The 26,893-nt window shown below is 38.4% G+C and overlaps 1 protein-coding gene across 6 annotated transcripts; it reads left to right on the forward strand.

Moving 5' to 3' along the window:
- Positions 1-2,028: 2,028 nt before the first annotated feature.
- Positions 2,029-11,351, forward strand: LOC105354044 (uncharacterized). Of its 6 annotated transcripts, none has more exons than XM_078953826.1 (7): positions 2,029-2,188; positions 5,650-6,177; positions 6,307-6,693; positions 7,029-7,151; positions 9,936-10,082; positions 10,196-10,263; positions 11,125-11,351. In XM_078953826.1, exons 2-7 carry the CDS (start codon positions 6,072-6,074, stop codon positions 11,239-11,241), a joined length of 948 nt encoding a protein of 315 aa, XP_078809952.1. In that variant the 5' UTR covers positions 2,029-2,188; positions 5,650-6,071; the 3' UTR covers positions 11,242-11,351. The 6 variants fall into 6 exon arrangements, with proteins under 6 accessions (XP_078809952.1, XP_078809965.1, XP_078809937.1 ...); XM_078953811.1 differs by having other exon boundaries at positions 2,042-2,188; positions 5,977-6,177; XM_078953832.1 differs by having other exon boundaries at positions 2,043-2,188; positions 5,653-6,177.
- The last annotated feature ends 15,542 nt before the right edge of the window (positions 11,352-26,893 follow it).

Raw genomic sequence — 26,893 nt, forward strand, 5'->3', positions numbered from 1 at the left:
TCTGCTGGAAGACTTGACTTTTTCCCTCATAGCGAGATGTGGTGGTCTCAGTGAGGGCTTCAGGCCACTTAATGCCCAGCTTTTCAGCTGCTCTTCTGCAGACATCATGCAGGTCCATCGCAGCGGTCGGGTTTGGGAAGCCGCCGCACGCGTCGCCCGCAGCCAGTGTCCACCGTGTCCTGGAACTCCGGGGGAGCGGCCTCCTGCTCTTCCATGCCCTCGAGTGGCGCGACCGCATCCAGTTGGTCGCCCCAGCTCATGCCTGCCACCTCTCCCCGAGTAGACTCCTCTGGTAGTGGGGGGCTGGTTACCCCCAAGCCCGGGTCTGCCTTGGACAGACTAGCTTGGCGCGCTAGTCTGAGTCTCAGAGTCTTAAGGGAGAGGCGTGCACAATGCTCGCAGCTAGCCGGAGATGCTAACGCGTCCTGGGCATGTTGCAGCCCTAGACACGCAGCACAGGCAGAATGGGTGTCTGCCCCCGCAATTTTGCTGCCGCATGAGCAGGCTCTAGGCAGAGGTCTGACCGTTTCCATGGCGAGGAAAGGTTCAGGCTCCATGATGACTTCGTCGACTCCGGTTGAGAGCGAAGCGCGAAAAATTACTAGTATGGTGACTAGTTCTAACGGGTGCTGTTTGGAGACAGGCCAACCGCGTTACCCAGACAAGCTATGTAACACCGACTAGCGTTCAGCGACCGAGTTGTTAGCTCGCTCTAAGAACAGTAAGCTAGCTTCGGATACTACACCTGCCGTCTGAGGATGCTTCTGGGAGCGAGAAGAGGTGTTAGACTGAGGAGAGAAGATGGCGTCCGGCTCTTATAGCAGGAGGAAGTCCCGCCTCCTGAGAGCAGACGTCACCTTCTGTCTGCCAGTCAAGACTGGCGTAATGTAAAAGAGCTTCTGGGGGACAGCGCAGGGGGCGTGTCCCATAGTGAGATACCGAAACGAATGTTGAAAGAGAACTGAATATTGGTTCTACATTTTGCACTGGAATGCCGTTGTTGCAGCTTTAACACGGTGAAGGAGTCTCATCTTGATGAAGATCAAGACTGTTAGTTTTGGATTCAAACCCTACCGAAGAGGATTAGGGCCATGGACAAAGAAAAAAAAAGGGCATAGAAAATTCTGACTTTTCACTATTTCAGAGAAAGAATGGTATTCAACATGTGCATCAACTCAGTCCTCTACCACATCACTGAAATGGAGGGAATTTAATTGGAAAAACCTCATGCGCTTCTTTATTACACCTTTAATTAAAAGCAAACTATCAGCAAATCCACAGATGTGTTGGAGACAGTGTGGTGCAGTAAAGGCAAATCACTCTCATATCTTCTGGAACTGTTCGCAAATAGGACCATTTTGGCATTCCATCCATCATGTCTTAACAAACGCTTTGCGCTACACAATCCCCTTCAAGCAGGTAGTATTACATCTGGGCAACATTTCTGAAACAGTCATTCCTCAAGATCAGTATTTGGTGAAAATATTCCTGATTGCGGCAAGGAAAGCAATAACCAGAAGATGGCTTAAGCCAGAACCACCAACCCTCACAGACTGGACTGAAATAGTGGAGGAGATTTATATCATGGAAAAGATGACTTTTGTTTTAAGATTGAGAGAAGGACATTTTAAGGAAAAATGGGACAGATGGACTGTATATAAAAACTCACTGGTCGATGTATGACATTTCTGGAATGGTGACTGACATGTTCTATTTTTTTTCTTCCTTGCCTTTTCTACTTATTTATTTTTATTTATTATTATCATCTTCTTTCTTTCCTTTTCTACTCTTTGTTTGTAAGACTTTATCTGTTTGATGTCATGTTCTAGTGTTCTTTATCTTGTTTACAAAAAATGAAAAATAAAACTTAAGTTATAAAAAAAAAAAAAAGAAAATTCTGACTTTAAACTCAGAATACTGACTTTAATCTCAGAATTATGACTTTATTCTCAGAATTCTGAGTTTAAAGTCAGAATTCTGAGAATAAAGTCAGAATTCTGAGAAAAAAGTCAGAATTCTGACTATAATCTCAGAACTACGGAGGCCTGTGAGCTGCTTCCTTCAGTTCGCTTTAGCAGCACTGTGGAGTCATACATGCCGAGTGGAACTAATGAAAATGTCCTCTTTAAGTTTCTTGTTGCGTGCGGAAGTTTACCAGGAGGCCACTGTGTTAACAGCACAACAGAAGGTGAGTAAAAAGAGATTTATTTTGAATTTTTTTAATGAAATGGCGACAGACAATGCTAGCATTTTGTAACTGTAAAACGTATTTTAAAACGTACGTATATGCTGTTGAAATATCAACGTCAGTGACAAACAGTCTCACGGAGTTTCAATTTGTGCATTTCTGCACACTGCAGTGTTGTTTGCATTCAACTACCTGATGATCTCATTTCTGGACCTTTAAAGACGTTTTACATTCTGAAAATACTACTGGACTGTATTTTTATCCGACAGATTGTTGTGTTTTCCAAGTATGGGTGACTAAATGGCCACCGATCTTTATTTTGACTTCATTACAATATTTAGCTCTCAGGCGCCCTGTCACGTCATTTTATATCGTTTTTATCGTCTTATTGGCCGACATGCAGGACTGTGCCCCGTTTAATAATTATCTATTTTCATAACATTCAATACCAGACCACGCATATTTGCTTCCTTTACATTTGCGTGAGTGTAAAGGAGGCACAGGTTGCGGAAGTCACATGACACGTCGGAGTCATGTGACTGGATACGCAATCCAAGGCAATCGTCATCTCTTCCTTGGAGAGTACAGACAGAAAAAAACAGCCATGTGTTGATTATTTTTAACACCCACATTAGCGAAGCTAACATCACGTCTATCAATTCTGCTACAATGTTTACAGAGAATATGCTTTAATTATTTTGACAGGTGTAGTTTTGAGCGCTAGGGACAGTTTCAATGTTACGTCATCAGGTGGTTCTCCAAAATAAATCAGATAATTGGCTCAATGTAGATCAGGATTTTCTAAGAATGCATTTTCAGTCTGTTTGGAAGCACCTGATTTCTCCCAGGTGTCAAATGTTGTCAAAAGTTCACACACAGCATATGGAAGCTCCATGTTGGAGAAAGTTCTCATTTATCCAGGTGATGTCTTGAAATTGAGTCTTGGCATCTGGATTTCAAATCTTTCTTGAGAAAAAAAAAAAGATGGAACTCCAGATGCCAAGACTTAATTTTGAGACAAAGAAGATGGTTATTTTCTTATATTTTTTACTGTGACATTAAGTAAAACTCATTTACTTTTTAAAAATGATTATTATTTTTAATTAATTTTTCTTTTGTGCTGATTGAACGTGATGTCATCCCTTTGGAGGATGATGCATCCCTGGGACAGAGACAACACACACAATCACCATTCACACACTTTACATTAATCAACTATAATGATGCAAGTTTTTTGGACTGATGGAAGAAGCTGCAGAAAACTCACTCATGCAGGCAGGTGAACATGCTAACTCCACACAAAAAGGAGCCTTTTGGGATTGAACCAGAGCCCTCTTGCTATAAGGCATGCCTGCTAGTGCATCACTGTGCAGCTGTGAGAAGTTTATTTTGAAAATAATATTCTAAGTTGGAAGCAGTTATTAGAAACAATATTAATTTGAGTTTATTGTTTAAGCATGGTCAATTGGAACATACTTCCTTCAACACAGGAACAGCACATATATAAAGATCAAAAAGAAGTCACAATCTGTGAGTATACATCCTTGTATCTTACTTTTCATAATACAAACTAAACAGTTAATGCTTGAAACGGGAAGGGAAGAAGCAAACTTATTTAATCCCTTCCCTATTATAATATGCATAACTTAACAATGATAAATGGTTGCTATGTTATAAATTACAAACTGTAATGTTTCTATAAAAATGTACGAATAAAGTTTTTTCTTCTGAAATGTTTTGTATGAATTTATTGGAACCATAACACCTTTTTTACCATATAGGTGAGTTAAACAGGAGTTGCTAATATTATTTTCAAGGTCAGAACTAACACATGTAACCCAAGTGACTGAATATTTTAAAAGGATACAAATAAATCATATAATGAAAATTTAGTTGATTTAGTACTTTTGATCTTAGGTTACTATCATTTGATGCATCTGTTATGGAAATACTGAAAATTAAAAGTAAATAACAAAATAATGAGAAAAAATGTTTAATTATACATATTTCTTAAAATTTCACAGAAGAAATGAGAGGCCGGTAAAGGCTCCAGCAGCCCAAAAAGTGACCACAAAAGGGACAAAATTGGTTCAGAAGATGAATAAAAAAATAAGAAAATCAATTAAAATTCGAAGGAAAAGGTATGTCAGTTATTTGCAGGTATTCTCAGATATGTACTATCACACATGTAAATAAGAAAAAACAACAAAACAATTAAATAACTTTGTTACCATAGCTCCATTAAAAACGACAGAGAAATAAATAAATATTCTTAAAAATAATAACAAGAACAAGTGTCCAATGTCTAAGAGTCAATGTAGAGTCTAGCATCTGATGGGAAGAAATCTCAGCAAAAGGACCTCTTTTCTGCAATTTTGTGTTGCAGACTCCACAGGAAGGGATGGATGTGAAGTGTAATTTCTGGATCCTCCAAAGCGATGACATCACTGTCAATCTGCACAAAAGAAAAATACATTAGTTATAAAAAATAAATGAATTTTATTTAAGGGAAAAAACAAGTCCAGTAGTATTTTCAGAAGCGTAAATAAAAAAGTGATAAATGGAGCTTTTTCTTTCTTGCTGTGTGCAAACATTTGACATAAATGTACTTGTTGGCCATTTATATGCCCACTAAAACTGGACAAATGTGGTTAATCAGGTGAATCCGAACGGACTATAAAAATGCAACTGAGAGAAAAATAGTAGACTACAAAAGAGTTAATCATCTGATTCTGCAGAACTACGTAAATAATGACGTAACGTTAAAGCTTCCCGGTGCTTCAAAAAACCCCGCCCAAAAATATTTTTTTTTAAAAACTCGCTCTATAAAAAACAATAATAAACTGTACCCTGTAAAGTTTGTAGCGGTGCCGATAGCTTAATGTGGGTGCTACTGTGCTTTGAAAATAGTAAACACATTGCTGCGGTTCTCTGTTCCATGAAGAAGAAACGGCGGTTGCCGTGGATATGTAACGCTACTCTGAAGTGTCACGTGACTTCCACCACCTGAACTTTATTTAAACTCGCGCAGATACTGAATAACAAAACTATAATATTGTATTAAATGTTATGAAAGGGTATGATTCAGTGACGGGGGACCGTCGTTTACAGACTGTTTGTTTGACAATGAGATAATAAAAAGAGAGAACGTGTCACGTAAAGAGAAGGCTGAAAACTGAACGTTAAAGTTATTATGTTGGAGTGTAAACTAAAGCTCAGTGGGTATGCATAGTACAACACAACAATCTAGACATATGTGAGAGTATTTTGTAAAGACTATAAAAAAAAGAAATTATAAGGTAGTTATTTGGGGGGTGCTAAACATATCACAAAGCCTTTTTTGCACCAGCTATGCAAAGCCTTGCATGGCTGATCCAAAATGCTAGCATAGCCTGCTGCCCGTTCATTTACAAGAACCAGTTTGAAACAATTTCTTTTTTACTTACCCTCTGTTCTTCCAGTAGCGAAATGACCTCCTCTTTAAGCCTTGAGCGTCCAAAAAGACACTTGAAGACGTCGATTTTGTTGGTTCCACTCCTGCAGCTCCTTGGACTCTGCAGTGCTGAAGGATTTGCCTCACTGTAGCGCATAATTCTGAGATTAGAGTCAGAATTCTGAAAATAAAGTCAGAATTCTGAGATTAAAGTCAGAATTCTGAGATTAAAGTCAGAATTCTGAGAATAAAGTCAGAATTCTGAGGATAAAGTCAGAATTCTGAGATTAAACTCAGAATTTTCTATGACCTTTTTTTTTTGTCCATGGCCCTAATCCTCTTCCGTACTACCCAGCTTGGAAACCACAGAAAAAAAATGTTCCAGTCAGCAGACCAATCAAAATCTTCGTCCCCTTTAGTGGAAAATCTACACAACTCACAACATCTTCAATGCAAAGCTGTGAACGCATCTACAGAGAGAAACATTTGTACTCTTTACCGTTCATGACCACATCACTCATGGATCCTCTGCACATCATTATGCCTCTTCTCTGGGGTAACTTTTTCTTTTACTATCGTTCATAGTTGATCAGGATTATTTTACATGACTTGATTGAATGAATTGAATGAATTTCAATTTAAAATTGTGAAAGAAATCATTTTGTTCATGGCATCTGTCTTTCAGGAGCAGTTTCCTGCAGTTTTAACTGGACTTCTGCATCAGTGTCTGAGGTGACAGTCAGACGTGGAGACAACATCACTCTCTATTGTGACTGTAAAATGGGAGATGGAGAACTGACTGTGTGGTTCAGAAACTGTTCTAATGAGAACCACACTGTTCTAGTTCTAACTGCAGAGGCCTACTTCCAACAGTTTGGGAAAACTCGGTTTATATGGACAAAGAACATTTCCTCTGATTCCTACGACCTGACGATCATCAATGTCACCTATTCTGATGAAGGATTTTACTACTGTGCAAATGAAAAAAATAAGGTGGAAGACAAAAAACAAGTTAATGTGAGGAGTTTGTATAATTACAGCAGTATCATCAGAAAAATCTCAGTCAGTACCGGTAAGTATTTAACTCAGATGACTTTTTGTGAAACTGTTCTTGTTTTTATTACATATTTAATTAATCAAGAAAGAAACAAAAAATGGCACAATTCCATGTAAATTCAAATATTTATTTGTAAATTGCAATACAATTTAGCTATATGTATTTAACATAAATTTCGTAACAGTAATAGTAACAACTATGAGCTCATTGAGCTTAGGCAGTTCCGGTTTTAGGCACGGGCAATACGGGCAATTGCCTTGGGCGCAAATTTAAGGGGGGGCGGTGTCCCTGTACTTGGAAGAAAAATAAATTGCGCCACTATTAGTTTTCTATTATCTGTTATATCACAGATTTTGTAATGGGCCTAAAACCTGCGAATTGGCACCCCGCAGCTGCACACACTCCTGTCTTAGAGAAGGTGCCACAAATGTGTGTAAAGGAAAAGGTGAGGGGTTGTGGGCGGAAGCTGCTGGGTGAGTACAGAGCGCAGACTTGATTGTGCAACACCTGGATAATTGTGTGCCCTTAGATTGCTCAGTTCATGCTAGTAATGTCAGTCTTTGTTAACTATTGCAGACAATATTTATCAGGTGTCTTTAATTTCCATAAATGTATTCTTTGTCTGCCTGTCGTTTAATTGGTGTCAGTATTTGACATAAAGACAGCAGGTAATGCAGAAAGTCCGACAGCTGCGCTTTTTGAGATCATAAATAAACAATAGATCATATGTTTATAAAAGTATTGATGTTTTTGGAGGATTACTACTGTTGGTGTTGCACAAAATAAGGAAAATGCCAAATATTTTAGGAGTAATCCCAGTGATCAGTTCAATGATTTAGTTTTTAATGTTTTATGAAACCCAAAGAATGATATTCACAATAACAGGTTTTGAAAAAAATCAAATCCCTCTGATTTGTTTCAAAAAGACACACACAGGATGTCACACACCAAGCAAAAATGAACTTATTGCTAAAAATGATGCCAGGAGTCCAGCTCTAAAAAACTCTCAAAAGAGCAAAGAAAATGTAATAATTTAATTTGTTATTTCTTCTAATTAATATTTTCAGACTTTGTTTGTTTTGTTCTGCTGCATGTTCATCTTTGTATAATTTTGACAGAGTATGTCTTTATGGAGAGCAAAACACTATACCTTATTTAAGGTTTAACTTGATTCATTCTGGATTAATATTCCTGTCTGTCTTCATTCATAGTTATGTTCAAAAAGTTATGTTTTAAAGGTTTAAAAGGTTTAAATGCTTTAGTGTGTTCCGTAAATGTTTATCTTGTTCGGCCCCCAACCTAAAGCATTTTTTGGATTTAAGCCCCCTGTGCAACTAAACTTGACACCCTTGTAATATTCATAAAATCCATGCATTTTTTGTGTAAAATGGCCAAATAAAGATAGGGAACAAAAAAGGATATCGTCAAATTTGTATGTGTGCGCATGGGGTGTGAGGGATGGGGGTGGGGGGTTACTCCCCCGAGGAGTAAGTTAGTGTAGAAGCGGCACTGGGCTTAGGGTTAGGGATTTGAGAAAAATGTGACTTAAATAGTGTTTGTATTTTCATCGTTTAATTAAATCTCCTTTTTAATTCTATTAAACAAGAAGGAAAATGTTTAAAATACGTTGACAAATGTTAAGACTTTTGCAACCACTGGAAGATCCAGTTGTGTAGCAATTAGGAATTATTGCTGACTAAAGTCTGCATAAAATTTCATTGAAATAAATTTAAAAAAAATTAACTACACAGTTTGTTTTCTAATCACTCATAAGGTTCTTGTTGCCACATAAAGAAAAAGTAAAAAGAAAGAAAAGCAAATCTTATGTGATTTGCATCCTTTTTGGGGGAGGGAGCTACATTATTATGTAGTGCTCAGCACTCTGACCCCACAGTGAGAAGGCCCCGGCTTGGACCTTATTTTGTGGGGTTTGCATGTTCTCCTTGTCCTCTCCATCTTTCCCCACAGTCCAACCCCGATCTCTTCAGTGTGAATGCGTGTAGTAGTGTAGTGAGGCATCCTGTCCAGGGTGTACCCCATCTTCTCACAACTGTTGCTGGGATAGGCTCCAGCAACTCCCATGACCCCTCAGAATGATTAAGCTCATCCAGAAAATGAAATTTATTTTTTCTCTTTTCACTTTTGAATTATTCCTTACGACGGAGTATTAGGGCCACCAAAAAAAAAAGTAAAATTACGAGTTTTTATCTCCTTAATTTAGGAGATAAAAACTCGTAAATTTATGAGAAAAAACTCGTAATTTTACAAGATTTTAAGTCGTAAATTTATGAGAAAAAAACTCGTAAATTTACGATATTAAGTGGAAGTGAACATGCAGAACAGCAGGTGAACGCCGCGCAGCAACAGAGCAGACCGACTAAACTCAGTTGAACAGGTGAGCTGAATGAACTTGAACGTTCCAAATATCTGGAAGCTCATTTGTTTGATTTACAATTTATTCAAGTTTTATTTATTGATGGTTGGTTTGCAGGATCCCTGCAGCCCGATGAAGCCATCGGTGTCCCTGCAGCTTTCCACTTCAATCCTTTCTTCCTCCACCAAAAACAAGATCTCCACGTTTGTGTGACTCTTCCGTCTGAGGAGGAGGATCACTTTTTTTGGCATTTTCAACGTTCTAATGCTAATATAATAGACTATTTTCATTCATCTTTGTTGTTTGATGATATAACGGGACGTTTACTTCCGCATTGGTGTTCGGATCTGATGACAGGTTCATGACGTAAGGTGACAGATGAACTTCAGGGTTTGTGAATGAAAAGGAGAATAAAAGCTGCAGCGATCCTCTGCACCCAAACGTGTCTCTGAGCTCCTTATTTTACATATGAAACTCCGCTTTACTGACACTGAACCCCGGAAAGACGGCTCCACTGACAATAATCTGATTTTGAGTCGCCAAAGGTTCAGAATCTCTTTGTTTCAAACCTATAATAAACTTGGAAATAAAGCTTCACAAAAGGCTCCACATCTTTCATCTTCAAGCGATGCTCCGATAAACGGACAACTTCGGTGTTTTCTCCTTGTTAATCTATGACTTTTTTCTCGTAAATTTACGAGTTTTTTTCTCGTAAATTTACGAGATAAAATGTCGTAATTTTACTTTTTTTTTTTTTTGGTGGCCCTAATACTCCGTCGTAATTCCTTTAAGGGCCACATGTGTTTTATTTCTTTAGATTACTTTTTAAAAAGTGCCTTAATTGTTTAAGAAACAATTACAGCTTTTTTTTATTTCTATCCAGATTCCAACAGGCCTCATAACTGTACCAGTGACAGTCAGCAGAACGATGATGTGTGCTGGAAGCTGCTCTTCTTCTCTGTGTGTCCGGCTGTTTCTGTTCTCTCCGCTCTCCTTTCTGTTCTGGTTTACAGGATTTGTCAGAAATCAGGTATCTACTAATTATATCCCTCCAATTGTTTCATCAGTTTAAAGCTTGATGCTACACCTAAACATAAATCACACATGTTTGAAGTTTAAAATGATTTGTTCTCATTTCTACAGCTACATCTTCTCAAAATTCTGAAAGAAAAGAAAACTCGAGAAATCTGACAAGACACACTCAAGAAAAGGTAAGCAGCACTAATAGCTTAGTAGGATTTTAAAGGTCTGTGGTTTATGTGTGATTGTGATTTTATAACACTTTTCTACCACCATTACGGCCGTGCAGTAACAAAGTCACTGATGCACACACAAACTCACACGCTGACGGCGGCAGAGCTATCGGGCGAGAAGCAGCCAGTCAGACCACCAGAAGAAATGTGGAAGTTCAGTGTCTTTCCCAAAAACACTCTGACACATGAACCTGCAACTTTAGAATCAGAAGTCAATCTTTTTAATAGCTGTTTACATTTAAAGTTCCATCAGTTCAAGGTGTGTAAAATTTGTTGACCCATCTCATTGGGGAGTGGTGAGCTGCAAACACAGAAACCATTTGGTGGTTTAACCCTCCCAATCCAATCACTTAGTGCTGAGGGTCAAGCACTGGTTCCCATTTTTAGAGTTTTTGGCATGGATTGGTGTGGATTTGAACTTATCACACTCCAGTCTCAGGCTGGGCAACATTACCACAAGGCCACAGAGCTGGTTTACTAGAGTTTTGTAATTTTAGGCCTATGGAAAAGGAAAAAGAAAAGGGAAAAACGTTTTTCACAGCTTAACAAAACAGGTTCACCAAAAGGGTGATGAAGATCAAACCTCAATGTTCAAAGCTCAAACCAATGTTCCAGTGCTTCTCTGTTGCATCATGGTAAAGAGCCACAATGAGGTTAGTGGGACAGAGGAGCACTTCTTTTAGATGTTCCAAACTCCACCATCCCTCAATGATTTGGAGATGTTTGTTTGTTAGCCTTTTGTTTTTCTTTAACTCATGACCTTTGATGCTTTTTATCACACTCAAACTATTCTCAACAAATGAAAATGTTTCATTCCAGGATGAAGATGTGTGCTATGCTGCTCTGGAAATCCAACAGTCATCTATGAAACCACAGAGGAAGAGGACGACTCAGACTTCTGACTTTAGTACATATTCTACTGTCAATAAGTTGTAGAACATTTTCATTAGTGGACATCGGTGACCTTATTCTGCAGAAAACTAAAGTTCTGTTGTAAGAATTTCTCTTGTCTGGATCTGAATTGTAAAATAAAATCTGATTCGTCTTGATTTTCAATTTTTCCTTTCGCTATTTAGATAGTTTACCTGCAAAGAAATGCAGTTTTGATTAGAGAATAAAACATTTATGCATCTTACCCAAATATTTTACTGTAATTTTACTTCTAGAAAACAAACTTGGTCTAAATAAGAAAATCCAACTTTGTCATTGAAAAATTGACTTGTTCTGCCCCCAAATCCAATGACCTTGTTTAATGACCTTGAAGGATTGCACACACCCAGGACACCGGGTGTTTGAGCGGCTGCCTCTGGCAGGAGATTCAGAGCGCTGAGAGCACAGACAAATAGACTAAAGGACAGTTTTTACAACCGGGCAATAACCTTAGATAAGCAAAACATTAACAGCAGGTCATTTCTAACAATTTTTTTTTAGAGGATTTTTTTTTTTTTAACTACCAGTAGTTATTTATTTATTTTCTTGCTAAATGCACTGATGTGGGACAGCAATTTCCCAATTTCTTTGTACTTTGTACAGAGTATCACCGTGCAATGACAATAAAAATTTATCTTGTCTTATCTTGAATTTGACTCAAATATTGAAAAAAAGTCTAACTATGCTTTTTGTTGTATTGAAGCTTCTACTTCCCTGACAGAAATGTCAGATTTTACATCTTCTTCAAGAAAACATCAAAGGCAATTTTGTTCTTTTTATATCTCTGTCACTTTTAAGACAGCCCTGCATGTTCAGGTTTCAAAGAGTCAACAGTACGGAAACAGCCTCAACCACCTTAAGATCTTCAAAAAAGAAACACACACAGGAAACCCTCAATGATAAGCAGCACTTACCTACTTGTGTATCTTAACACACACAAAACTCAGCCTACTAAAAAAGTCACTGTTTCTTTGTTCTGCGTATCTGCAAAACAGATACATAAAACAGAAATGTTCTGTCTAAAATTCACAATATTAATACATTTCAATTGGTTTCATAGGTGCGGTATGGTTAGCAGTCTAGCCTCAAAGTGAAAAAGGCCCTGGTTCAAATCCCTGCTCGGCCATTTCTGTGTGGCGTTTGAATGTTTTAAACCATGCATGAGTTTTCTCCGGGCACTTCGACTTTCCTCCCACAGTCCAAAACCATGCTTCCTGGGAAATTGTCCCTAGGTCTTCATGTGTCTGTGTGTCTCTGTGTTGCCCTGTGATGGACTGGCAACCTTGCCTTTGAGCAACAGCAACAGGGATGGGGTCCAGCAACCCCATGACTCCAAAAGGGAGATGAAACAGGTTTAGATGGAATCAGGAAGGACATCAAAAACTGAAGCCAAATCATACGTGCATATCATCACACAATAAGGTGTTGCTATCCCTGAAAGAAAAAATCTCAAATGAAAAAACTTTACAGCATATTTGAGTAATGCTCTTTAGTTTGTGCTGGTTTCATGTCCAACAATATGAAGAAAACATTATGATCTTACAAAGTTGTGAGGAAACTGGAGATTCTAAACAGGACTGTAAAATAGGTAAATTATAGGTTCGTTCCCCTTCAGCTTCCTGCACATAGAAATGAATGAATAATGACTCAGAGACAGTTACTTATCTTTTGTGGAGGTTTTACTTCGTACAAACACGAAGGGGACAGACAGATGAACATGGTGCATTCAAAGTCCGAACCAACAAGCTCAGAGATGGGCTTGGTATAAAAACCCTGCATTTGCATATTCAGAAGATCGTCCGATGGACCTCGTGTGAAAATCACGCCCACAGGTTACTGCTGGAGAGAAGCTGCAAGGCTAAAGTGAGGATAACTCTTAGGCCTGCTCAGCACATCACACATGCACAGAAAAAGGGAGTATGAGAATAAACTGTGAGAACAATAGTTTGGCTGTGCTTTCTTCAAATGTAATATAATTTTGAGATGACAATACATGCTCAGTGAATTAAGTTTAAACCATTAGTGTATTAAAAGTTAAAGGCAGTTTCTAACTATTCTTCACAAAAGTTAACATCAATGTTAATCTGTTCACTCGTAAAACACTTGGAATATTTCTTCAACACAAATCTTGGGTTTTTCAACTTGTGGGATATAATTTTGGATTACATTTTGATTCCACTCAGATTTTTCTGATGAAGGAAGTAAAGGAGATCAGTGGGAGATTTTCCTGCAAAATCATTTATGGGGTACATTACAGTCAGCTCTGTTTTTAACTGAGTGTTATGTCTTGCTGCTTCTGCTTTGCTGCATCCCCTGTCATTCTGCTCACCTGGCAGGTGTGGCCAATGATCTTGATCAGCACCTGCCAGGTATTTAAGTCATAGGAGGCCACAACCAAACGGAGAGGCATGCAGAGAGAGCAGAGCAGGAGGCTGAGGAGCAGTGGGTTTGAGTTGGAGCTGTGCTGGTTGGTGTGTTGTCTTGCTTATCTTAAAGTAAGCCAAGTCAGTCGCTGGGTTTCTATGACCTTTTATTTAACAGTCTCTGTCAACGTACTACACAGTGCATGGCTGTCAACCGCTTCCTAGCTCTCTGCTCAGTGCACTCTCACGTGACCATTCTTTAAGCATTCTGGGTAACACATGCATGCTGGGTAATGGAGTTCAACATTACTAACTTCAATACACAACATCTTCCTCCTTTTAAAGAAAAACATTTTTCTCTTTAGACCAAGTCTAGATAGTAAACATCTCAACAGTATGTGTAAACAGTTTCCTAAAAAAGATTTTCAAATACAAACATTCTTATTCTTCTTTTTTTTTTTTTTTTTACTTTCAGCAAGTCTCAATAAGCCTCTTTGGTGGCTGAACATGTCTCTTAGGTCTTAGCGAACTTGTCACGTCCAGAAAGTTGGTTGAATCTGAAAGTTTCGATCTATTAGGTGATGCAGACCCTGCTGTCAGACTCTCTTTTGGGTGTTCTTGATCTTCTGTTGTTGTTAGGTTTAAAGATGCATCAGAGTCCGGCAGGCTTGTATCTGTTACTGCAGTATTTTCTACCATAGGCTGAAGCTGCAGATCCGCACGGTTTCTTCTCAGAGACAGTCCACTCTCCAACTGTACCTTATAAGACCGTGGAGCCACCTCCTCTTGCACGCGTCCTTGTTGTCTCCAGTTTCCTGTGGAAGCATCTCTAAGACGTACCTTGTCTCCTGGCTTTAGGAAAGGCAGATGTTTAGCCTTTCGATCATACAGCCGCTTTTGCTTCATCTTCATTTCTTCTTTTGCCTTCCTGACTTTGGGTGCAGCCTTAGGGGTCAACAAGTTTTCATGTACTGGTAGGTTGGAGCGAATGCGCCTTCCCATCAGCATCTGAGCTGGTGACAATCCATTTTGCAGAGGTGTACTCCGGTAGATCAGAAGACTTTTTTGAAAGTCATCTCTGTCGTGTGCTTTCTTCAGTAGAGTCTTCACTGTCTTTACTGAGCTTTCCGCTAAGCCATTGGACTTTGGATAGTTTGGACTTGATGTTACGTGTCTAAACCCCCAATCTTTAGCAAAGTCAGCAAACTCACTGCTGGAAAACTGCGGTCCATTGTCTGAAAACAGTTCACACGGAACACCGTGTCTGGCAAACACACACTTCAGGAAACTAATCACTGCTTTACTTGATGTTGACTGCAGCGCTCCTACTTCAGGATAGTTCGAAAAGTAGTCTGTTACCACCACGTAACTTTTACCATTACAGTCAAACAAATCAGTCCCAACCTTATAGTAAGGTCTGTGTGGAACTGGGTGAGACATCAGTGGTTCTGCTTGTTGTTTCGGCCTGTAAGTGCAGCAAAGTTCACATGAAGCTGTCGTCTGGCTGATGTCTTGGTTGATTCTTGGCCAGTACATTACATCCCTTGCTCTCCCCAAGGTGACCTTCATGTATTTTTCGAAGCATCTGCTTGCGTAGTGATGTTGGAATGACAAACTTGCTTCCTTTTAACACTATGTCGTCCACCACTGTGAGCTCTGCTCTGCAGTTCCAGAAATCTTGTATTTTTCCAGGGCATTCTTTTTTGTTTTCAGGCCATCCTTTGAGTATTGTTCTTTTCAGTTCTTTCATGGTTTCATCTGCATTTGTCTCTGTTCGTATTTGTTCTGTTCGGTCAGCAGTTACCGGCAGAGATGTCAGAATCATGTCCACATATGCCTGTATTTCTGCACCTTTTCCGCTGTCTTCTTTTTCGTCTTTGTCCACTGCTCTAGACAAAGTGTCTGCTGTGTACATGTACTTTCCTTTTGTGTACATCATGTGCACGTCATATTTTTGCAGCCTGATTAACATCCGCTGTATCCTTACAGGACAATCACTCAGTGCTTTAGACATGATTGACACCAATGGTTTATGGTCGGTTTCCACTTCAAACGTTTGGCCATAAACATATTGATGGAACCGCTCACATGCATACATGCTGGCTAACAGTTCTTTTTCTATTTGAGCATACCTGGACTCTGCACCTGTCAATGCTCTGGATGCGTAGGCTACAGGTAGCCACTGCTCATCGTGTTGCTGCAGCAGCACTGCTCCCAAGCCATGCTGTGACGCATCCGCTGAAATTCTGGTCCTCTTCTCTGGATCATAGAACTTTAGCACCGGTTCTTGTGTCAAAACCTCTTTCAGTTTCCGAAAACTTTGCTCTTGTTCATGAGACCAAATCCATTCATTTTTCTGTTCAAGAAGACTCCTAAGGGGTGTTGTCAGGGTTGCCAGTTGTGGGACAAACTTGGCGAGATAGGTTACCATCCCTAAGAACCGCCTAACTTCATCTTTGTTGGTTGGTCTTTCCATATTGTTTATAGCTGAAGTCTTTTTTGGGTCTGGCTTCACTCCCTGTTCACTGACGACATCTCCCACAAAGGTAAGTGTCTTCACTCCAAACTCACATTTGTCTTTATTTAGTTTCAGATTTACTTCTCTTGTCTTGTCCAACACTTGTCTCAGTCTTTTGTCATGTTCCTCTCGAGTAGTTCCCCAGACAATGATGTCATCCATCATGGTCTCTACTCCTGGTATGTGTTCATAGATCATGTGTATAGTCTTGTGATAGACTTCAGGCGCAGATCTAATTCCATATGGTAGGCGAAGAAACCTGTACCTGCCTTCGGGCGTGTTGAATGTACAGAGTTTTGAGCTCTCTTCGTCTAACCTCAGCTGCCAAAAACCTGACGATGCATCTAATTTACTGAACCACTTAGCTCCAGCAAACTGTGCCATGATTTCTTCCCTGGTTGGCAACTTGAAATGTTCTCTTCTGATTGCTTTGTTTAAGTCTCTTGGGTCTAGGCACGTTCGACACATAGAAACACACTTATCTAATGTAAGTCCAGTTTCTCTAAGCAGTCTTTCTCTTAGTCCATTATCCGCTGTACCGCAGACAATCCTGTCTCTCACCAGGGAGTCTCTCAGAGTCCCGAATTCACATGTTTTGCTTAATGTGTGAAGCTCTGCTAAGTATTGATCAAAAGGTATTCCTTGCTTTTGATCATGGGTGAAAAACTTGTACCTTTCAAAGGTCACATTCTGAGTGGGTACAAAATACTCTTCAAATTTTGTCATTAATTCTGCCAGAGTCAGGTTAGCTTCATCCAGCTGAAAGCTGTTAAATATATCCAAAGCATCTTCTCCAATAACATGCAATAGGATATTAGCTTTAAGTTTTTCATCACCGTTCCCTGCTCCACTTGCTGCCAAATAAATGTTAAATCTTTGCTTGAAACGTTTCCAGTTATCAGCAAGATTGCCTGTCAATTGCATGGAAGTGGGCGGACTTAGCTTATCCATGGCGAGTCGGGGTATTTGGGCATCCACAGTCCTCTGCTGCTGTGCGTTATTCACCAAATCAGGAACAAAATCCTCTTCTGTTTGTTCAATTTCTCCCTGTCACTGTCACTGCTGCTAGAAGCCATCACTCGATGTAGCACTCGCCGTCAGCCTGTTGATCCTCGGCATGTTTTCACTCACAAGAATTTTTCTCTTTAATCTTGCTGCTCACTTTTTACACCATGTGTTGTCTTGCTTATCTTAAAGTAAGCCAAGTCAGTCGCTGGGTTTCTATGACCTTTTATTTAACAGTCTCTGTCAACGTACTACACAGTGCAGGGCTATCAACCGCTTCCTAGCTCTCTGCTCAGTGCACTCTCACGTGACCATTCTTTAAGCATTCTGGGTAACACATGCATGCTGGGTAATGGAGTTCAACATTACTAACTTCAATACACAACAGTTGGTTGTTTCCATTTTGATTCCCTCTTGGTCCTCAGCAGTCTTATACTGCTGGGTTTTGTTATTTTAGTTTGGGGTTGGACCTTGGTAGTCCTTATTTGCGGGCTTTGTTTATTTTGTTTCAATAGTTACATTTTGTTAGGCAGCCTTAGCAGGGAGCTGCTGACTCCGACGGTCAACGTGGCTGGGTCAGTTGTCTCCCTGAAATATTTTCTGTTTGGCCAAGGCTCCAATCCCTTTGTTTCGTCTTTTGTTGGGACCAGCACAGTAATTATTGCTTTCTGTTTTACAGGACACAGGTTATTTCTACCATCTAATAAACCGTGTTCCTAAACTTTGGTGTCCATCGTCCATATGTTTTGGGCCCTTTTTGATTTACCCCTAGACTGGGACAGGTTTGCCTGTCGGGGGCCGTAACACTGAGACAGATCAAAAAACTGGACAAGGCTACATGTGGGATTTTTTTCCTGTATTCCTGAAACTTCTGTCCAATCAAAAGGTCTGAAAACTGTGACGTTGCCTAAGGCCCTGCAGACTCAAAATCTGATTGGTTCAAGGAAATTAATGTCTGACATTGATTTTGCATTAGAGGGCCTCCAGAAGAGATAGTGAAGGCCTCTTTAGCTCTGACCCTGCCTGGAAACAAAGGACAACTAAATTGCGATTAGTTAAATACTCCAAAATGAAAATAAATGTCTGTCTGGAAGCAGCATAACCATCATAAACACAATAAATGAGAATGAACAGACAATTTGGAATGATTTAATGAGTATGCATGGACAAATTATAATTAACACATTACTCAGATATTGTTTAGGCCTTCAGTTGTTCTGTTTGTGATGGCAAAAACAGAACAACTGTTCGATAAAGATTCAATCTTTTGGAACGTTGAACCACCTCACCACAGTGACATACCGTTTTTTTTTCTCAAAATCTTAAACTCAATTTAGTGGAATTTTCATGTTTTTCTCATTTGTTTTTTACCTCATAGTGTGGTGTACATTTCTACAGTAAGATCCAGATGAAATAAACAGACCATCTCAAGCAAAAAAAATAAATTAAAAGTACTGTTGATACTCTGCTATTGTTGTACAGCTTTCGGCGAATCCCTTTACAGGTCGGCACAGTGATTCAGCTTTCATTGGTTGTTTGGCAGGTAGTTTTACATCGGTTGCCCTTCCTGACACAATCCTGTATTTTATTACTGTTGATACTATGTCTTTATCTGATTTTTATTTTTTATTTTTGATTTATTTCAAGCATTGTAGTCAAAGCAATAAAGAATTTACTCATTTATCAAACATTACAGAAATGATGAAATGCGTAGATTGAAAAGACAGAAAACAAAACAAAAATGTCACTTAAATCATATATGTTTAATTAAATACAGTGATAATTAACTGAGGTATAAGTAGAGTTTGATCTATTGCTTGAAAAGGAGTGGGAAGAAGCAAGCTTATATAATCCCACCCCTACTGAGTTCATTCATTTGATAGTTTAACAGTGTTTTTACATCCGGTTCTGATCAGATAGATTCTCTTCAAGTAACAAAATCCAGTGCCTAGAAAGGTTTGATGATCTTCAGAAAACATTCATTCATGATTTCAGTAAACAGTAACGATACCGATATGTTTAATAATTGATTATCATTAGAACACATGATAACATCAGACTAGTAATTATTGCTACACATTGCAGATCAAGTAAATAAAATCAATAGCTGATTGATTGTAATTCAAACATTTCAGTAATCATTATTGCACATTACAATGTAACACTCATTGGTTGTAATTAAAAGAGCTTTGATTATTTCCCCAGTCAAGTTCACACATGTATTTGGAATTATTCCAACACCTGTTGATCCTTAAATCCTCTTATCTTCATATCCTGAAATAAGAGTTTCTTTATATATTTTCTTGAATATTTTAATATTTGAACATTTTTTGAGCTCATTACTTAAGCCGTTCCAAAGTTTAGTGCCACACACCGACACAAAGAAACCTTTCTTTGTGGTTCTTATCAGTTTGATCTTGAAGTTCCTACATCCCCTCAGTCTGTAGACTCCTTCATTTTCTAAGAACTGTTTTTGGATATTGAATGGTAACGATTTCCCACTGGCTCTGTATAAAAGTTGCGCAGTGTACAAATCCACAAGGTCATACAGTTTTAAAAGTCTTGATTGATAAAATAGATTGTTTGTATGATCTAGATATCCGGCTTTATGTACAATTCTGACGGCTCGTTTTTGAAGTAAAAAGAGAGGATGTAGTGAGCTCTTGTAATTATTCCCCCAAATTTCTATACAGTAGGTGAAATATGGTAATATTAAAGAACAGTACAATAAATATCTACTGTTGTATCCTAATATATGTTTAGATTTATTTACGATTGAAATACTTTTTGAGACTTTAGTTTGTATGTGTCTGATGTGTGGCTTCCAACTTAGTTTGTCATCGATAAAAACCCCTAAGAATTTGATTTCTGTAACACTTTCGATTAAGACATTATTTATTTCAATTGAGAGCTCTTTATTTGCATTGAAGTTTCCAAAAAACATCACTTTGGTTTTATCTAAGTTCAAAGATAATTTGTTGTAATCCATCCATAATTTTATTTTATTTAACTCTGTTCACCACCTTGATAAGTTCCCTATGATTGTCTGTAGAATAGAATATGTTTGTGTCATCAGCAAATAATATGAGTTTCATAAGCTTTGAAATATTGAATATGTCATTTATCTAAATATTAAATAGCAGCGGGCGTAGAATTGATCCTTGTGGGACACCACAACTTATCTCTTTGGTTTCTAATGTATATTCGTCAATCTTGACAAATTGTTTTCTTCCCGTTAAATAGCTTTTGACTCTTATCCCATACACTTCCAGTTTGTCAAGTAGGATATCATGATTGAGAGTATCAAATGCTTTTTTTAAGTCAATGAAAATTCCAGCTGCATATTTCTTTTTGTCCAGAGCATTTGTGATTTCCTCCACAGCATCAATGATAGCCAATGAGGTAGATCTATTTTCTCTAAAACCATATTGGTTTTCATTTATAATGTTTTGTTTTTCAATAAATAAAGCTAATTTATCATTGAATATTTTTTCTAAAATTTTTGAGAATTGTGGAAGAATAGAAACAGGTCTATAGTTTGTAAATTGGTGTTTGTCTCCACTCTTATAGATAGGAATCATTTTGGCTATTTTCATTTGGAATCTCCCAGTTCGTAATGATAAGTTACATATGTATGTCAGAGGCTTAGATAAACTATAGATGACTTTTTTCACCACCTTCATATCTATATCCTCACAATCTTTCGAGTTTTTACTCTTGAAATTATTCACAATTGATATCAGTTAATTTTCGTTCACATCAGAGAGAAAGATTGAGTGTGGGATCCTTTCGATGGGTGGATTATTGTCTTTGCTAGTTTTGCATTTTGGAATTTCCGCTGCCAACTCTGGACCCACGTTTACAAAATAGTTATTGAGACCGTTTGCTGCTACATTGATGTCATAGCTTTGACCCTTCTCACCTGTAAAGTAATCTGGAAAAGTTCGCTTTTTTGTCCCATTTTTAATGTTATTTAATATTTCCCAAACTCCCTTTACGTTGTTTTTATTTTCATTCAGTAGATTATTGAAGTACACTTTTTTACTGTAACGTGTTATTTCAGTTAGTTTATTTTTATAGGACTTATATCTTTGTTCAGTTTCTCTTGTCCTCTGTTTTAAGAATTTTTTATAGAGGTTATTTTTCTTTTTACAAGCATTTTGTAGACCGGTGGTTAACCAAGGGCATTTGGCAAATTTTTTCTTGAATTTATAAATTGGACAGTTCTTATTGTAAAGTGAGCTAAATATAACTAAAAAACATTTATAAGCAATATCGACATCTTTCTCTCTGTACACAGAGTTCCAGTTTTGTCTGGATAAGTCATTATTCAGAGCATTCATGGTTTTTTCATTTCTTAACCTTTTGTAGACTGGTTCTTTTATCATTTTCTTTGTCTTCACCTTGATGTCAAATAGTGCAAAAACTGGTAAATGATCAGTTATGTCACATATCATTAGTCCACTTATATGAGTGTATTCTATATTATTTGTAAAAATATTATCAATAAGAGTCGCACTTTGAGTAGTGATTCTGCTGGGTCTTGTTATGGTTGGATATAAACTCATAGCATACATTCTGCTGATAAAGTCGTCGGTGGCTTTATGTTTGCTGGGGTTTATCAGATCGATATTGAAATCTCCACAGATGTATACTATTTTGTTATTTAGAGAGGTAAACATCTTTTCCATCCAGTCACTGAACACTTCTAAGCTTGACCCTGGCGACCTATAAACACAGCTTATAATGACATTTTTCCCTGAATTGTTACATATTTCAATTGTAAGACATTCCAGTATTCCATCCACTGCGACAGACAATTTATCAATTACCGTAAACTTCATATTTTTTTCCACATATATTACGACTCCTCCACCTTTTTTGTTTACTCTGTTCACATAGTTAAGTTCATAGTTTTCCAATTCAAAGTCAGCGTCTTTGTCGCAGCTGAACCAAGTCTCAGATATGGTTATGATATCAAAGGAATGCCCGATGTTCTGTAAATAGTCCTTGATGTCTTCAAAGTTGGTATACATGCTTCTGCTGTTAAAGTGAATGATTGACAGTTTTTCTTCTGGGTTAACAGAGTTTTTAAAGTCATCTATGCTGTAATATTTGCAGTCCATATTAACAGTGGAAAAGAATTGATCAGGGTCGATGTCTTGAAGGTTGTTGTCATTATCACTGAATATTTGAAGGTCGGTTTGCTCACCATTCAGATCTCTCTGAGAGTTGTGGTTGTGGGTGATTGTTGTAGAAAAAGTGTTGTTTTTTTCAGAAGCCATGGATAGTAGAGTTTGTCTCCTCATCTCTTAAGACCAGCATCTTCACATATCTCTTGTTTAGACTGTAGTTGGTATAGGGCTGGGCGATAAAACGATAATTATCGTTATTGCGATATTACCTTTTTTCGATAGTGAAATGAGTCTATTGCGATAAACTTTTGTTTTAAATGAACACGGGAGAAACCCCCGGAAGACCCGCCCTCTTGTCCAATCAGAATTAAGTATCACAGGGCTAGACCAATCACTGAATAAACTGCGCCACGTCTAGTTAGAGTGAACGTTATTTACAAGCTAAGATGCAAGCTAGTATCTGCATGCGTTGCAAATCCTAACACTTGCAGAAAATGAATGTTCCGTCTGAAGAGAAGTTAAACTCGAGCCAAGCGGGCGCAGATGAAGGTTCAAGAGGCATTGTAGAACGGACCGGCCCAAAAAGTTCCGCCGTGTGGACGTCGGATAAAAGTCAAAGTAACGTCTACTGCAAATTGTGCCAAAGATACGTTCCTAATAAATGTGGAAATATCACCAACCTTTTTTCTCACTTAAAGCAGCACCACCCCCTCGAGCATGCTCAATGCTGCCTGGCAAAGCGCTATTTGTGTATCCCTGCGACCAGCACCCCATCTGAGAGGGTATTTAGTACAGGGGGTAATATTGTAACCTGTCAAAGGGCAGCTTTAAAACCTGAAATGGTTGATACACTTGTCTTCCTTGCCCGCAATCTGTAGGCTTTTGTTCATTTAGCAGAAATCACACTGACCATGGTGCCTATTTGTTGCCTCACAGAATAGGAGGCCATTTAAGTTGATCTGTTGTTCTTTTTTGTCTTGTCTTTGAAAGCTATTCGAAGTTGCACAAAGTATTTAAATAAGAACATTTTTGTTTTAAGCTTTCTTTAATTTCTTGAAGAGCATTTTAAAGAAACTGAGGAGTTTCTTGGGAGTTTTTTTTAGTTTATTGCACTTTTTTTTTATTGAAATAATTGTGTGTCAATTTTTTGTCTATTTTTCTGTTAAACTTGAAAGTTCAAACATTTGAATTTATTTGTGGTCTTTTAAAACTGTGTGCAATAAAGATTACTTTGAAAAATATAGTTATTTGATATCGTTTTTAATATCGTTATCGCACAATGTGAAAAAACAATATCGTGATATGAAAAATCCAATATCGCCCAGCCCTAAGTAGTAAATATTTTTCCAAATCTTGCAGGCTCCTGATAAGAACAACCTTGGACTGCTCAGGGGAGCCACAGAGTTTGGCATAAATTTTACAGTCTTTTACCCAGGTTCCCTGAATTTTCCCCTGCTTTTTCAAGTAACGTGCTCTTCTGGCGATGTCGGCATTCCTTTTCGTGAGGTTGTCATTCATGAAAACGTTGGTTCCCCTAAGATTTCTTCCTTGCTTCAATAAAGCTGCTTTGTGTTTCCGATTGACAAACTTTAAGAGGATTGCTGGTTTGTCGGTGTCTCTTTTCCTGGGAAGCGGTCTGCAGATCTCCACATTGTTGGTGTCCAGAGAAATTCCATTGGACTTTAGGAATTCCTCCACCTGTTTTTCCACAGAGCTCGTCTCCTGCTCGTCGGATTCCTCACCGTTCCCAGCGGTCACTGCATGCGAGTATGACCGGGGTTTGATTTTCAATCCGGTGATTATCACGTCGTTAGATCTGGAGATCTGCTCTTGGTCATCCATTCGGTTCTCGATAATATCCATCCTGTTGAAACACTGCTCCTGCAGAGCCCGGACCTGCTGCACCTTATTCAAATATAATAAATACTGTGACAAATCTATTTTATGAAAGCAGATATGAATTACATTAAAAATAGGCAACATGCAAATAATCTGTTTCTGAATGATTCCCAATGAAGTTATGTCTTTCATATTTGTAAATCCCTCAGTGTAAATAGATTTGCATGCAAATGCATTTAATCTCTCTCAGAAAAAAATAATGTACAAGAGTTAGTCTTCAGATTTGATCTTAAACAGTGTTTTGCAGGTCAGACTCAAAGAGCTGCTTTCATATTTCTGTTTTGAAATCTTGCAGTAGACAAACTGTGGTTTTGTGTAAATATGCTTGCATGCCTCACATTATGACATAACCTACCTGAAACTGTTTTCTTCATAGCCCCAGTCCTCCTGTGTATGAAGAAACTCCACACAAATACAAACTACAGTATCTGTATTGAGTTTTTGGTAAATGAATTGTGCGCCCAGTCAAAGGACAGTTGAGTTAGACACCAAATGCAGTCATAGAGTTTTTTTTTTAATCTTACTAAAACTGACTTTGTCTGCCTGGTGTGTTTGATGTTTCAAGGTTCCATCAGATGCATGCATCATTGTGGTCAGTCACTCAGAACTGGTGGTTTCTGAGCTTCTGATGAATTCATGCAGGAGGCCTTTGTTATTCTGACACACAAAATGTGATCAAACAAATGTCTGTTTGTCTGAAACTCTTGTGTTTTTTGACTTAATCATTTCTGGCCTAAATGACATTCAGTGAAACACTGAATCTTGCAGATGAGCCAAATGAAATCATGTTTAAAAATGGCAGATAAATGGATGTAGTGTCTGCAGGCCCATGTCTGAACACAGAGGTGCAGAAAACCTCAAAAAACCTAATAGTTGCAGTAGAACACATGAAAACAGGATGTAATTGTGGTGATGTCTGATGGAAAAGTCATCAAGACATGAAATCTGCAAAGATGTTTGTGTGATATTTTGTCAAATGTGTTAGAGCAAATACTGAATTGGTTTACTATTGGCGGCCGTGGTGCAGCGGTAGGGTGGTCGACCCATGATCGTAAGATTGCAGGATCGATTCCCGCCTTGCACGCCCATGAGTCGAAGTGTCCTTGGGCAAGACACTGAACCCCACCTGGCCTCTGGTGGTAGGCGGGCGCCTGTGTTTGGCAGTGGAGCCACCACCAGTGTGTGAATGTGTGAGTAAATGTGTGTGTGACTGGGTGAATGGGTCTGTGACTGTAAAGCGCTTTGTCCTTAGGAAGAAAGGCGCTGTATAAGTATACAACATTTACCATTTAACAGGTCAGTTAGTTGTAACCAATTTCCATGTGTACTAAAATCCATATCTTTGTCATTTAAGTTCAGTCATATGATTAAGGTTGATACAAAATGACCTTCTGTGCTGTTTAGTCCTGTTCTTCAGATGATGTGAGGCAAACCTGCATCTCAACAGGACACATTTCAATGATTTACATTTTTGGTGTTAAACAGAACAAAAATAAAAACAATTGTCAATATTTTTAAACTTTTTTGTATTAAATGTATTAACTGAAAGGAGTTAAAGTATTCAGTCTTGACTAAAGGTGTAAAACTCCAGGCCTTGAAGACCAGTGTCCTTACTGTCCAATTAAGCTGCCATTGTCACTATTTTTGCCAAAACACACCTGATCCAGGTAATCTGCACCGGATGAGACAGAGTTTCTGAAAAACCAGGAGGGAGTAAGCCAGCGTTCGTTTCCCATCATCCCTTTGTCTACTCACTCTTCCACTAGCGTACGGCCCCTCACAACCCCAGCTTAACATTACCGGTGTCACAAAAAGGAAGAGCAATATCAGACCTATCCAGCTGTAGAGTTTGGAGCCAGATGTCAGCTCAGAAAAACAAAGAATCTACTCGTCTACAAGTGGATGCATCAGAATGGAGCACAGCAGGATGCTTGTACAGTATTTATTTTTCTCCTGATTCACCACGATTTGAATAAATACTCAGAAACACAATTTTAAGCTTAATTGAATTTATAAATGTCATTCATCATGAATCCTACAAGAACATGTTGAAAACACTATTTTCACTATTTTCACGCTCTTCAAGGACAAAAACATGCCAAATATCTGCCGACACCTACTCAAATCCAGAGACAAAAGCAACCATAGTTTTAACACTGGAGAAGCCAAGAACTACTTTCCTCTGGGCTTTTAAAGGTAATTTCACTTGTTTTCTTTTTTTCTTTTTCTTTTTTTGGTCACAGCAAGTAATGACAGCAGTCAAAAAAAAAAACAAGACGACAAAACTAACAGACGGAAAATACATGGGGTCAAATTTGAGCCTGTGGGGTCTCCAGGTTGAGGGTTAAAATATAATGGTAATATGCTGAGATGAAACGGCAAACAATTTAGCTCTGGTTAAAATTGCATTGCATTAAAAAGCATGTAGAAAAGAGAAACAGCAGCTTGAAGTTCTTGTCATCACCACTCATCCAAGAGGCTTTATCTGTCTGAGTGGTGCTGGGTTCAAGTCACATGTGTAGATGGGTCCACCACATTTGTGCTTTTGGATGGTTCATTAAGAGGAACAAAGAGGGAAAGAAGAGTGTGGTAAATTCTCTCTTTCCACAACAGCATTTTCCAACTCTGAGGACTAAATATCTGGTCTGAATTTGATACCGGACAAGACTTATGATGGTGAAACTAAAACATAACTTAAAAATGTATCTGTGCCAAAATAATAAACACGTCTGAGGCTC

This window comes from Oryzias latipes, chromosome 1, assembly GCF_053564925.1.
Source record: "Oryzias latipes strain Hd-rR chromosome 1, Olatipes_Hd-rR_3.1".
NCBI lineage: Eukaryota > Metazoa > Chordata > Actinopteri > Beloniformes > Adrianichthyidae > Oryzias > Oryzias latipes.

Bases quoted from the DNA above. Each gene is read 5' to 3' on its own strand.
- LOC105354044 (XM_078953811.1), top strand. From the start codon at position 2,095: ATGCCGAGTGGAACTAATGAAAATGTCCTCTTTAAGTTTCTTGTTGCG. The intron at 2,189-5,976 runs GTGAGTAAAAAG...CGTACTACCCAG, and splicing joins TGTTAACAGCACAACAGAAG to CTTGGAAACCACAGAAAAAA. The intron at 6,694-7,028 runs GTAAGTATTTAA...GTTATATCACAG, and splicing joins AAAAATCTCAGTCAGTACCG to ATTTTGTAATGGGCCTAAAA.